Genomic DNA, 15,562 nt, shown 5'->3' with positions numbered 1-15,562 from the left:
GAATTTAAATACATGTTTGTACATAAAGTACGATTTAAAAATTTGTATATATAAAGTTAATATATTTATGATTATTTAAGTGCAGTAAAGAATTACGACAACACGTTTGTTTACTGCAGATGATCGTAGAGAAATAACATTCACCATTGTAGATACTTTTAATTTTTTGGTTAAATATTATTTGTTACAATAGTAACAGAAAAACTAAAATTTGTTCATAATCTTTACATCTTCACCATGGCTGAATATACACTTATAATACACAATCTCCCCTTTATTTGTTATCATTTTTATTTTTGGATTTATGCTACCATAAACGTCAACTCGGCCACACTAATTTCCATAAGATTTTGTAGGAAATGCGTGCAGAGGCTTGCGTGTGAAATTTCGTTGTTATCCGAATCGCCATCTTTAATAGCACAAGAACATGATTGACTTGAATGACTGTACCTACCAACATTAAGTTTGAACACGGAAAGCTACTAGAAATTATTGGTAGGAAAACTGCCAAAAAAGAAATTCGTGAAATGTTTAATTAACACGAAAAAGTCGAGTCAATTATTAGGTGTAAAAGTAAACTGTGTATTTTATACAATTCGAAAGGTCGTGTTTGTTATGACAATGTGGTGTTAAGCTTGTGGTTGCAATGTTTGTGCATGGGTGTATAAATAGTGGAACTAATTATTATTATTTCTTTACTTTACCCTAAGATCAAAGTGTTTATAAGACTTGGAAGGCTTTAAATATGAATGATTTGATAGTGGTTTGAAGCCACAAACGATTATGAAATTGCAGTATTTCTAGATTATTTTAATTGGAATATTTTATTTAAGGATGGAATACTTGTTAAATATTTTTTACAATGTTAAATAGTTTTTATGAAATTGGAAGGACTTAGTTTAAATTAGCCATAAATTTAGAGACATGCGGTATAAACATCGTAAACATGGACGCCATGCTATGCCGTATAGTCCAGTCAGTGAGAGCAAAATAGGATATTTCTTTCGATTTCTATCCTAATGCATCGATTTTGATGAAATTTTGGGAATAGGCTCTATACTTACCTTCTAATTTAAAGTCTACCCTATGCCAATATATCATTTTTTAGGGGTGAAAACTATCCCATCTATTTTTGCCACAATTACCCCTCCCCCTTGTTCTTCTTCAGTGCCTTATCCGGTCCGGATCATCAGGGCTATCATGATTTTGTTAACTGCTCTGCGAAACAGCTCCGCGGAGGTCATCCCAAACCATTGTCGGAGGTTTTTCAACCACAATATACGACGGCGTCCCGGTCCTCTCATGCTAAATACTTTACCCTGCATAACGAGTTGAAGAATTCGACATTTTTCATCGTTCCGCATCACGTGGCCGAGGTATTCAAGCTTACGTTTGTTTCACTAAATTAAGCACTTCTTTTTCTTTTATCATGCCCTCTAGGGCCTCAACGTTGGTGACATGGTCCACACAAGATATTTTTAGTATCCTAATTAGTCATAGATAGTGGCTTCTGCAAACTTTATATATGTATGATTTGTGAAACGACCATCCTTCCAAGGAAAGTCATGACCTTTGTTGAATATTGTCAGATAAACAAAAAAAAACCATTATATTGTGTTGTGATGCAGATGCTCGCCATGTTGTGTGGATAACCACAAATATTATTTGTAGAAGTGCGTCTCTTACTGGCATTTACAGATCTCAAGATTACAATCAAAAGGAAAATTCAAACCTTTACCATCAGTTATAAAAAAAAGTAATTAATATTCGTCCTTGTCGAAAATGAACTCTGTTGTAATAACTTTCAGCATCAGCTGACCAAGCTGGCCAAATGTTAAGTGAACAGATTCCTGAGAGGAAATGCTAGGACGCACCTTCATGAAGAAGAAGAAGACATCATGGCTTAGAAACCATAGGGAATGCTTTAACAGATATCCTGCAATCTTTTTATAAGCTGCCGGCAACAAAATTAGTATAGCCAATTTGTGCCCAAGTAGGAAGTCGTGGGGACTTTTGAATACTATAAATCCCTGAAATGGATAGCGTATATCCAATACTTCTTGAAAAAGTGCGGATCGTCGGGAGGTACCCCCCGACAACATTTATTTTTATATTATAGGATTATAATATTATAGATCTGTTAATATTATGTATCTTCAATATATTCAGTTGGTGGCCAACTAAGCTTGTTTGTATTCACAAGAGCGTCAATATTTTTTGAAAACCAGACAAAAGAGATACTGTCATCATTAATATTGATAAACTTGACTTGAGTACTTGAAAATGGTAAATACAATTATTATTAGAAAACCAGATGGATGATAGATATTACAAACTCTGGAACAAAAGCCAAGAATATATCCTTAAAATAATATAGAATAAGTCCTTAAAATAAAACGAATAGGTATCTATAAAGTGGTTGCGTATATAAACAAAAAAAGATAAGTAAGATAAGATAAATTGGTCTATGTTAGATCAACAATGATAGGATTCTATGGACATTATACTTCCGATTTTTCAAGGTAATTATTATAATTTTAATAAAACATTTATTATAATAATACAAATATTTTATTTTGCAGGGATGGTGTTAAGAATGTCGAAAAGTAACTGAAAGTAGATCAAAAGAAGCAAGGAATCTTAATCGGGGTCAAATTGACTCTAGTAGGGAGTCCGTTACTTATTAGCGACTCCCTAACGGAGTCAGATTGACTCCCTTTGAGGGATAACAACAGAGATCTTCGAGCTTCATAGTACATATTAAGTTTTAAATAATACAGTTTATTAAAAATTTCAATAAAATTTTATTATTACTATTTTGAAGTTTCTTTTATCAGAGCAATTTAAGCAACATGCTTTAGGCTTACTTAATCTGTGGCAATTTTTTGCAAATTTGCAAAAATAGCAAAAAGGTTCCTATACTGATATCACATTATAATGTTAATTATACCAGCTTTAAACTCTCTCTCTCTAATTGTTTTTATATCCAGCATTATACATTATATTGTACAGATTCTATATTAAATTGTACAGCTTTATGATCAGTCAACATATCTATAAATACAAAATAAAATACCATGATTTATGACAACATTTGATAAATACATTATTTATAAGTACAGTTGTAAGATCATTTATTATTTCATTATTAGGAATGTATGATTGCGTGACTCTAACACTACACTTATATATTCACACTTTGTGTCCATATCCAAGAATAAAAGGTAGAAATGCATGCTCGTTTGATTTAAAAAATATAATTGGTGCTTATTTTGGGGCCGTACATGAAATTTCATTCACTTGATTTACCTAACCTAAAACCTAACCTAACCTAAACCTTATAGTAGTTGTTCAAAACATTTACATATTTCTGATTTTGTTATTACTAGATTTAACAAATATTTGGTCAAATAGACATTATTGTTTTGGGGGTAAAATTTCTAAAAACCGTACCAGGTTAAACCATTCCCTAGGGATGGCTGGCGTGTGTTGGATTCAGGGTAGAGAAGTACATCCGAGCCCATTTCCCCTAAAAGGAGGTCCTGCAAACGAATTATTACTGTTAACTCTGTTATCCTGCCTACCAACTAAAACCACCCTCTCCTACTTGTGCTCAGTTGACTGTGGCACGTATCGTTCTCCGAAAGTGGGATGGCCTCTGTCGTTGATCCGACTGGTGTTTCTCTTCTACTTCTTTCTTTTTTATGACTTCTTGTATGTAGTTGTGTACACTAATCCATTCCTCCTTACTTTCCGTCATCTTCACTATCATCTCTCTCACAGTCACAGGGTTCTGTGTTCTCTATACATTCTGTTTCTCTCCACCGTCCATCTATTACACTCCAGCATTGTGTGCACTAACAATAGCAACATTTTCCGTGTTGTTTCACTCTTCTTGTCATCTTTCAATCTTTCTCTTTCTTCTTTTTTTATGGCTGTTGTCAAATACTCTTTTCTCTCATAGATATATTTCCTTTCTACTGCTAACACATGCAAAAGAGCACAACCCGTGCTAGTCCACATGCCCTCCGCAGATACAGTCCTATAGGCGCATGCCACTCGCAATAGACTTGTTCTGTCTACTCTTATCATGAGCCCCTTGTAGGTCGGTATCTCTACCCTTCCTACTCCAGACTGATGTCGCGTAAAGGATGATTGACTGCACAACGCCGTGTAAGGCCCTTCTCCTTTGGGTCCCCTAATGTTAGGCATCACCCTCCCCATCGCTTGCGCACTCTTCGTTACCTTCTAGGCTACCACCCATATATGCTATTCCATCTGCCATATTAATGTAGCGTCACTTCCAAATATTTGACGCCTTTCTTTGATGTTAGCTGTACTCCCACACATTGGAGTTTCATTCTTTGTCCTTTCCGTTTAACCTTTAGAATGATGGCTTCGGTCTTCTCTGTTGCGAGTTCTAGTTCATGATCTGTCATCCAGTTTATGACCCCGTCCAGGTTCCATAGCATCGGACCCAAGACCGATCCCTGTGGGAATCCAGCCGTTACGTCAACGAGCGTGCCTTTCTAAATCATGATCTTTCTTTCGGAAAGATATTCCGCCATCACATTCCACTGTAGAGTGTTTTTAACATCGAAGAGCAGCAGAGTCGCCCAGTACTGTTCATCCCAATGTTATGCAATGCCTTGATTGCACCCAAAATTACGTCGATTGTGTTCTTTTTTTTTGCAGACAATGAATTGTCTCGGGGATATGTCTCCTGATCTCTCAATCATATCGTCGATACGTCCTCGCAACATTATCTCATACAACTTTCCGATGCATGGGAGAAAGGCGATGGGTTTGGGAAGCAGTACCAACCTTGATGTGCTTCAAAACTCAGGAAATGTCAAATAAACATGAAAATACTAAATTAATTTCATCTAGTACATTATTCTTCTTGTATTAAATTTTTTCAGTATGTTCTTGTAAATCTACTTCTTATTTTAGTTTATTTTGAGCTATTTTCTAATGCTTTAGAACTTTTGACAATATTTCACAGACCACACCCAAATAAGGTTTAACTTTGAATGACCTTGTTTAAAGTTTTATTGCATTCCTGATAAATATATTAGTTGTATATATTACAGAAGTAAACAGAATTGCATAAACATGTTTCAGATTACTTTATTATCTTTAAATTTGTATTTTAAATAAATCGAATAAGTGTGTCTAAAAGTTAGGTTATGTTCTTTTATTTCCTTATGTAAGAGTGACTCTCCATACAAAATAAGCAAGGGTTATTCCATGGTTTATCTCAATTACGATTGTTTTGATGGATCGTTACTTTTTAAATACAAATCAAGGACGAGATAATGCATTCTTGCCTCACGCCTCGTTCAAATTTAATGATTTCCAGTATTGTGTTATATATTTTTATATGTGCTTTTGTGTTATACTATGGGTTTTCTATGATTTTACTATCTAGATTTTACTATTGGCTTGTGTTTAATACCATTTTTGATGAAGCACTATCTTAGAGAATGAATTTACTTGAATTCCTTCCAAAACAGTGAATTTTAAAATCACAAAACTGTAAAATGTATCTATAGGAGTCTTTACAAGGACAAACTGTGCAAATTTTTTAAGAAATATTCTTAAATTAAGTGCATGAAAATTCATATACTGATAACAGACAATGAAAATAAAATATTAGAGTAGTAATTCATCAAACATCATCATGATCATCATCATTATGGTGCTAGAGTCCTTAAAGGGCCTCGACCTTCTCAAGCTGTCTGCGCCATTCTGCTCTGTCCCTTGCTTGGATTTTCCAGTTGGCAACACAAATCTGCTCAGTATCCTGTGTATACCGGTGCAACAAGTACATGTTTTTCTACCTTTGAATTTTATTAATACAAATTATAGTAAGATATTAATACAAATTAGCCTTATTTAATATATAATGTATATTTTAAATATTTATAATGTCTTTAAAATTCAATATACATTTTGTCGACTTCCAAATATTGCCATTTTCTTATCTCAACGTCTTTTTTGAGAATTCTGTAAAGATTCGTCTGTAAACAACAAAAAATAATCCTAGATGCTCCTATATGCACCCCTTCTGTTGGTTTTCTATTCAGAATTTTAATAATTTTGTGAATAGTGCACGCTGTTGGGAGTTTACCCAGATAAGAGGCGTAAAACACAAATAAGATATTCAAAACCCGAGTAAAACACGTGAGAACAAAACGAAACAAATTCAAAAAGTTTTAATAGAAAATATCCTGAATGGAATTTATGGAAAAACTTTAAAGCAAGACCCGATAAAAAAGTTTTGGGTACAAGGTTTATTTCATATTTTCTGTTAAATTTTTCTTCGAGTTCGACTTTTCGCCGAAAGTTTATCAGTCGGTTAGTATTTTACAACTTTTTGTACTTTTATCTAACAGAACATTGTCGAGTGACGTTTCAAAGGATTCTTTTAGGGAAATGTAGGCAAGTTTTATAGACTTCGAAAAACACGGCAGAATAAATTGATACGGAGTAGCTTTAAAATTGTGGCTTATGATGAACAAAATAGGGACACCAAGAGGTGAATATATAACATAGATGTTACAACTTGGAGCATTTTTAAATTCCATTGTGTGAAGTTTTAATTCACGTAGTTCAAATGTTATCCTGTATACAGGAGAGAGAATACACATGCTCTCTCCTGCTGTCACCCACTATGTAGCTTCTTCAAATTAAAAAAAAAATTAATCTGTTTGTCCGTTGTCTAGTGTTCTGTAAATGTATTGTTTAATGTTTATGACATTCATAAAAGTGCTGAATAGCCTATAATTTTGACAAAATGGCCCTGAAGATGTTCTGAGAGCGAAAGTACTCGGGCAAGATTTAATAAAAAACTGTGCTCGATATCTGCCTTTTATTTGATTAAAGTTTAATGAATTAAATATTTAATGAATGCATTAAATCTTATTTGTTCCTGTTTTTACTTTCGTACTCAATAAATTAACATAATTTATTTATTTTCAGTATAATATAAAGAAAAAAGAAGAAGTAGTGGAACCCGTTCAGGAAGAACCAAACCCTCTTATGCGAAAGAAGAAAACTCCCGAGGAATTAGCTCGGGAGGCCGAGGAAGCGGACGAAGATGAATTTACAAGTGAGTGTTTTAACAGATTGAGAAATATAAAAAAGCGATGTAGCATATTATAGTTCTGTAGATGGCACACGCTACTCCGACTGGTCATTCAGCGACGGTACTTGATCACGAAAATATATTAAGAAAAAAATTGGGTTCGTTCGGGTTCTAGTATTCATTTTTCTTTTGTTAATTGAATCATAATCCCGGCCCATAATCAATGATAAAAGTCTACAAGTTTCAATTAGAATACAAGGAATTGCAAAACTAATCATTATTTACAAGTAAAATGGTTGTAGTTGAAAAAAAAAATTATACATTTTTATTTTTATTTTATGAATTCCGAATAATCCAATTTTTTTTCGTAAAACTAAAGAACACTTCGAAAATTAGCAAAAAACTGCATGATTTTCTGCATTTTCAAGTTTTCTTGATTACTGTTATTTCATCTTTCGCTCAATCTTAATAGATGTCAAATTTCTGTCAATTAATCTAAAGGGATTTTTTCTGATATATGGATGTTTACATTATAGCACATTTTTACCATTCAGTTATCACATACGGAAGATTTTACTAGGAATTTAGATAAAATGATAAAGAAAGAACGTCAGGTTTTTGTTGTAAAGTAGTGTTTTTAAATGACCCTTTAAGAATGTATTAAGGTTGAAAAAAATGACAGAATTTTACCTCTATACAAAAACGTTTTAAGCTAGATCGAATTTAGAGTTTTCCTGTCTAGTTTTGTCCTCTTAGGATCAATTTGGAGATCACCAGTCAGCCATTTGTCTCATCCTCGAAACGTTCCTTTCAGTTTTAGAATTTGTGTCAGTTTTCTCTGCCGCACTGGGGGAACGCGACCGTATGGCAGCAGCCAATTTATTTGTAATATATGTCTATAATTTTTTGATTATATTGGGAACCGCTCACGATCAAAATTGGAGGTTATGTCTAAATTGATCTGCTAGGAAGAGGCTTTCAATTGGCACATCTTATTTTGTCTTCTGTGACTCTCAGTAGAGTATATTGGTATCATATATCTCGACTGACCGCATCGTGGATTTCTGTTCTTTTTTATCTGGGACCTCTGGGGAAGATTTGTGTAAAACATGGCCAATAATTACTCTGACTTGATTCTTCTAGGGTCTTAAAATCTTCCTCTTAATCGTTTGTTGTTGAGTTTATCGTCGAAGATCAGTTTTTTTATCATTTATCAGAAGATAAGTGTTCTAAGCCTACTTATATCCGAAGTATCTGAGGTATAACCTCAGTTATGCGCTTAGATGACTATTTTATTTCGTTTATAGAGTTTTCTGTTCCGTGGTTTGAAAAACTATCATTACATGCTATTTTTTGACTTATTTTATCCATGTAAAGGCCTATTTTCGACGTCTTGTATTTGGTTATAAATTTTTTTGCCTTATCTTCTCTTTCACGTGGCATATCAGAATAATCCGACATTGGCGATCATTATTGTGAAGAGTTCTTAATCTTCTGCCACATAGAATAATATTTTCTTTGATAACGGTATTTTTGTAATAGGATATTTAGCGCAAATAGTGCCTCCTCGGTTTCCGTAGCATTCTAACACTAAATTGTGTATCTTCGAGATCTTCTTCTCATTTAAGTCCAATTCTGTTGTGGAGTATTCTTAGTAAAATATAAAGAGTGTGGCTCATTAGGCTAACTAATCGATATTCTGAGCATTTTCTAGCATTTAGACTTAAGCTGGTCTGTGAAAATCACTACAGTGTGTTATATATTGCATCAAAAAGTTTTACTTTTGCCTTACAAGTAAATAATTTCGATTAAATTGAATAATTTATGTTTGTTTATTAATGTATTCAAATGTACTTTCAATCATGGTACGTATTTATAAATTCAGAAAACTTTTAATATGAGTTTAAATATTAAAATACCGGGCTGAATTTTCCCCCTTTGATTTCACATTATGTATTTGTATTCCATGTTTACTCTTATTTAATTAAACAACTACATAAATATTTGTATTTATTTTATAAACAGATGTGATTTTAAATTAAAGCTGAGGTTTTTGTAAAAAAACATACAATGTTTCGTATGAAGCTAAAATGTATGATGTTTTTAAATAATTTTATTTCAGAATGATACAACATGCATGGGTTTCTTTCATTTGCGTAATTAATTAAAAACTAAAAAATTTTAAAATAAAAATATTGCCGCTGCCACTGCATTATTATGTCACTTATGTAGTGATTACTTACAAAAAAAAATATGTTAATAAATTAGATATACTGGCTCTTTTTGCTCGAGATATTATGCAAAAAAATGAGTATTCTCTATAGAATCTAGTTTGAACATAATCTGTCAGCGTAAAAGATTGTATCCAACAAAGAGAATTCTTCAGGTAAAATAATACTTATTCTTCGTAAATCTATATAATAACAAACATTTTGTTTAGTATAAATAATGTTACTAGGCATTGATGTGATAACTGAATGGTCAAAATGTTTTGAGCGTTTTCTGAGATATGCCAATAAGAATTGTAGATTTTTAAAAACGCCAATAAAATTGTTTTAAAGTTCTTGGAATTGCAATAATAATTTTCCAATAACTTTCTCATAGCACCTTACTTATACGTCTGTCTTCGTGTTAATATGACATATGACATGTAACGTATGACAGATAAACCTTATGACACGTGACGTATTAATTGACAATTGACAAATAAAATGTGGCAACTGATAACAACCAGGTGGCACTATAGTCGTAAAGTTGGATGCTTTCGGTAATATGAACCAATCCAATAGGACAGTGCCACTAACGGTTATTTGCTACTTTTTATTTGTCAAACATTTTGCTATTTGCTTATTGTGTTATACTAAATGTTAAGTCAAATATTTCGAATAACCTAGACCAAAAACTCATAGAGAAGCACATAATTTACCAATCTAAAAATAAAACATATGAATTAGCTGATTCCTTGTCCTTGCCTTCAGGATCATCGTTTATTTATTACTAGTTTGTTTGTTTTTTATTCAAATACTATTTAATAGAATACGTCCCTACGACGAACCAAATGGTGGGGAGCCTTAGACAAGGAAAGAGAGGGACTTTCGAGATAATAAATCAAGAAGTGGTCAAATATCAAACCACCACCATAGTCTGAACAGATCTATTCCAATCTGTTCCACTTTAAATACCGCTCAGCTTGTTTGAGTAATGGAACTAACAGGTAGAGATGGAAGGGTCAGAATCCAGAACGACATTTTTAGTTCCTTTCTTCTTTTTCTATTCTTTTCATCATTACACTGAAAAAAAGTAATTACTGTGTGACAGATTAATAAAATGATACATTTGATGATGAATTTAATACATACGGTTGGATATGCACATGACATCGACATCACCAGTGAGCCTCTGACTGGGCATTTTACTTATTAACTGTATATGCACTAAAAATGGACAAGGAAAGTCCAGCAGCAACGTCCTTACAGAGTTCTTTAAACCATAGAAGCTTTTTTCTTTGGATAAATCACTGAAACTATTTGTTTTTAGGCAAACACAATCTCTCAATCAACTCAATTCTTTTTTTTTCAACTGTTTGACCACGATTACATTATTTAAAATTACTTTTAAAGAAGCTGCTGGTTGTTGGACTCAGTGCTTTTACCAATGCAACAGTTGATTCAGCTCTATTCAGTTTCCGCGTGCATTTTTATTGGCTTGTGCATTATTAACTGAAATCTTATCGCGCTCCTTGGGTCTGATAACTAGTTTGTATCCAAAACACTGCCGGATCCATTACAAATTTCTTTATTCTTCTTCTTTTTCTTCAGCATTAAGTAATCCAACTTTGGACATAGGTCTTCTCCAAATCAATCCAGTGTTTTCTATTTTGCGCCACTTGCTTCCAGTTGTGTTCTCCGATCTTCTTAATGTCATCAGCCCATCTTATTTGTGGTCTTCTTCTGCTTCTCTTTCCTAACCATGGTCTCCATTGTTGTATTTCTGGTTCCATCTTTTATCCTTCGTCCCTCCTCTACACAAGCTGAAACCGACACGGTTTCGAATTTCTTCATTAGTTTCTATAAAATCAGTTAAAAATCGATTAAAACAACATCTAAATAATTTCCGATGTTGTTTTGAGTGATGACAGTAGACAAAAATGTGGTCAAAGAGTCTTCTAAAGGCTTAATAAAGGGTTTTTCTGTTCTATGATAGGATAAATGCTATAGACAATCTTCTAGAGCACATACGCAGTCATTTTTGAGACCTTTCTGCTAAATTTTCTTATTATGGGATCATTAAGTAATTTTCTCAGTCTATGGAAATGTAGTCGTATATTTCAAATTCTTTACGTAAATGTTAAAAATAGTCTTTAGGAAACCAGTAAATAGTTTCTGATTCGTTCTTTGCATGACATTTTATTAACTCTACGTTCCGTTTGGCAATTAATTTTATTTTAACTCGTTGGCAATTCTGGAGATGAAATATAATATCGGTCTTGTTTAAAAAACACAGTAGCTTTATATATCATCTTGCTGCTACTTCCATTGCAGCTAACGAACCTGAAAAAAGTATCCTTTATTCTTTTTGTCCGCAGTGTAGTAATTTCAACGGCAGAGATTCTTTTTGAAATGTCTTGATTTACAATGAAATTTATGTAATGTCGCAAACAACAAAGGCTATTAGAGTTGTATTTTGTTGAAGTTCGTCATAACCGCAAAATAATAAATATATTAAACGTTTCAAGTTGGTATTTATTTAATAAAAATGAAAATATAGTATTTTTTTTTAAAGGCAACGACATGACAATACTTTGTAGTGGGTGATTATGCTTATGTAGAGGTGTGTTCAAAAAATACCCGGAATTTTCGTTTAAAAAAAAAATATTTATTTATTCGTCTACATTAATGATGTCTCCTTCAAAGTAGTCCCCATCAGATATAATGCACTTATGCCAACGCTTCTGTAAATTCTTGAAACACTTCCAAAACTCGATCTTTTGGATAGCCTTTAGTTCTATAAGGGATGCGCTTTTATTGTCATCTATTATTCTAAAACGACGGCCCTTTTTTTTATTTTTGGAAATGGAAAAAAGTCACACGGAGACATGTCTGGCGAATATGGAGGCTGGGGCATCATTAAAGCATTTTTTTTGCCAAAAATTCACGAACAAGCAATGAAGTGTGAACTGGAGCATTATTGTAATGCAAAACCCATGAGTTGTTTTTCCACAAATCCGGTCTTTTTTTTTAATGTTTTTGAACAATGAATTTGTAGGTAGTACTCTTTATTGACTGTTTGGCTTTGTAGCAAAATTCATGGTACACTATGCCATTAAAATCAAAGAACACAGTGAATATAACCTTCACATTCGACCGCACATCAGGGATGCGCTTTTATTTTCATCTATGCTTCTGTAACGACGGCCCTTTATTTAAAGTTTTTTATTTTTGGAAATTGAAAAAAGTCACACAAAGACATGTCTGGCGAATATGGAGGCTGGGGCATCATTAAAGCATTTTTTGCCAAAAATTCACGAACAAGTAGTGTAAACTGGTGCATTAGGGTGATGCAAAACCCATGAGTTGTTTTTGAACAATGAACTTGTAGGTAGTACTCTTTATTGACTGTTTGGCTTTGTAGCAAAATTCATGGTACACTATGCCATTAAAATAAAAGAACACAGTGAATATAACCTTCACGTTTGACCGCACTTGTCGAGACTTTTTTGGTTTTGACGAACCAGGATGCCTTCACTGGGACGATTGAACCATAGTTTAGATCATATCCATAAACCCATGTTTTGTCACCTGTTATAATTGTTCTGAGTAAATCTGGATCGTCATTTACGTAATTTGATTATTGTCGATAAGACACTCTGAACAAAAGGTATCGAATTTTTACCGTCGAGTTGATACAAATTTTATTTAAAATTAATTTCGCGCGCGTAACCGACATTCAGAATTGCCGGTCGCTCAAAGCGTTGTTTCTGATAGAACGGTTCATTCTACACAAAAATTGCTAATAAATATTTTTGTTCAAAATTATCTCAGCTACATTTATTAGGTACGATACTGTCGTTGGTTCGACGGCTTTGTTGACAATATCACAAGCAGAAAGTAAACGTTCAACATGAACTGCGGTTTGAAAATATAATTTGAAGGTGATAATCGTTCCAGGACTCCGTCGACTACCTAAATGAGTGACGCCATCTTGTTTGGCAAACATGAAAAAGTTACTTGTTTTGCTTGACGTTTGCGAAAACTTAAAATGTTTGATAATCATCAATACGTTCTGCGAATTTTTTATATGGTTCAATACTTCTCTGCATAAATCTTCTACACCTCTTGGCCATTCCTCGCATGCATATGAGGCGCATAGACTAAAGGAAAACATATGCACTTTATTGTAAAAAGATGTGGTATGTCACTTTTCAATAGTGTAACCAACGAATGATTACCTCTGACATAACATTGGCACCATGTTGTATGTCATTTTCGATAAAATATTCAGTAATTTTACCATGTAATGCTTTTGTCGTACCATATTCGACAGGTATCAGTGTCAGAAATCTTTCTGGTACTGGAAAATCTGAGTTTACAGTCTTAACGACGAGTGACATATTTGATAATTGATTGATATGTGCTTTCGTCAACAAGTATTGAAAAATTATTGTTTTTTAGCTTTTTTGTCAGGTTTTCGTCCGCTGTTTTTGCTGTTACGTTTACAATAATGGCTCTAGGTTTTGTTCTACTCATCAATAGCACCATATTTTTTTAATCTGGAGACACCTGTCTATATTCAAAAATGTCACAATTTAGTCAAATGAGAAGCGATATTAAAAGAGAGCCTTTTTTCGGTGCATTTTTTTGTCGAATGTAGCATTGATGTTAATGTTTTACTAACTTTTTACAGTTTTTGAGGTATTTTACAGAACTTTTATGATGCAGCAACTCATGAATTCCACATTTTCTGTAACAATTACAAGCGTAACAGAAAAAATAGATATTACCTTTTGAAACCTTCTTCAGCCAACCCTCTGAATCTGTTGTTTAACCCCGAATCAACAAATTTCTGTTTATATTTTAAACTTTTCTTCCTATGAGGGGTTTTATCAGAATCTGTATCACTGCTCATCATCTTAAATCTTTTTTTCGAATAAATATGCGAAATAATACTACGAACTTTGACAGCTTGTTAAACAAAATGAGAAATAACTGATTTCCTTATTAAACTACAAATTTAGTATCCTGTTTTACGGTATGTCCAAAGCATTGCGCCAGGAAACGGTATATCCTTTATACCGCAAAAAACCCGCTTGTGGTGCTAGTTATTGAATTAGTGATTGTAAAAAGGCGTGTGATCGACGCATAAAAATACTGTGCCATGTTGATTGTGACCTATATTTGCAATGGATTATATTTTATGCAGTTCGAAGAAATATTCCCAGAAAACAGGGATATCATGGCGAAAACACTTAATCTACTATTAAAGCAGTAGGGTTGGTAACAGGGCCTTATACAAAACGAATTCAACTCAGTTTTGACAGGGTCAAATAACAATGTTAGCCGATTCCTCCCACTAATAGAAATATTTTAAATATTTGGGAAAGTATAATATATTCCTATGTCGTTTTAAATATATTTATCTCATTTTCTACCGTTATAAGTACATACCTACCTTAAATTATTTCCTACACACTATAGTGGTTATCCCTCCCGCTTCCATTTATGGCAGTTTCTAGGTGACTTAATTTACAGCAGTTTATGGTCTAGGTTAACAAGTTTTCAGTTGATTCTTGTATTGTTAATACGATGGTTTTTAATAATTTAAGTTGAGAAAATAGAGATAAACAAAAAAATGTGAATATTATTTACTATTTTTATTGGGAACTACCCACAATTTTAATATAAAATGTATAAAATTATTTTGGCTGATTCCCAATAAAAATAGTAAATAATATTAAAATGGCACAATAAAATAGCTTCAGGATAGAATTAAGAGAAATAAGATTAAATCAACAACAAAAACGGCTTATTGTCGTCGTCACTCTGTTATATGTTATAGAAATTGACAAAGATTTTAAAGAGGCATTTTAAATCTGGTGTAGTTACTTCAATATTTAAAATTTACCGAAAATGTACTACAATTCTTGTTGGCTTTGTTACAGAACGCAGAACAACGTTAAGAATTTCTTCGTGTTTTTAAAATTTCCCCCCAATGTGATGTTAGATAATATTTCATATATTTCACGAAAAAGAAAAACGTACAAAATATTACATTTTGATGAAAAGTACTAATAAAAAAGCCTTATGTTGTATTTATATTCTACCGAGATTACCCTCAGAATATCATCCAAGCATGGCTATTTTCCTGAGGTCAAATAAGTCAACTGTCAAATTGGTTGCCATAAAGTGCCAATTGATAAACATTTATAGGTTAAATGTTTAAAAATGTAAAATGTATAGATATGCATAGTAATTA

The 15,562-nt window shown here is 32.9% G+C and overlaps 1 protein-coding gene across 6 annotated transcripts in view; it reads left to right on the top strand.

The window, feature by feature from the left end:
- cpx (synaptic transmission protein complexin) overlaps nt 1-15,562 on the top strand; it is a 972,531-nt gene that overhangs the window by 933,873 nt on the left and 23,096 nt on the right. For all 6 annotated transcript variants that reach the window (XM_072530669.1, XM_072530668.1, XM_072530673.1 and 3 more), the window contains one exon: nt 6,985-7,114. In XM_072530669.1, the coding sequence (XP_072386770.1) occupies nt 6,985-7,114 (130 nt within the window). The remainder of the gene's footprint in view (nt 1-6,984; nt 7,115-15,562) is intronic.

The sequence above is a fragment of the Diabrotica undecimpunctata genome, chromosome 4, assembly GCF_040954645.1.
Source record: "Diabrotica undecimpunctata isolate CICGRU chromosome 4, icDiaUnde3, whole genome shotgun sequence".
In the NCBI taxonomy this organism is placed as follows: Eukaryota; Metazoa; Arthropoda; class Insecta; order Coleoptera; family Chrysomelidae; genus Diabrotica; species Diabrotica undecimpunctata.
This window is presented reverse-complemented; position numbering and strand designations above follow the sequence as displayed.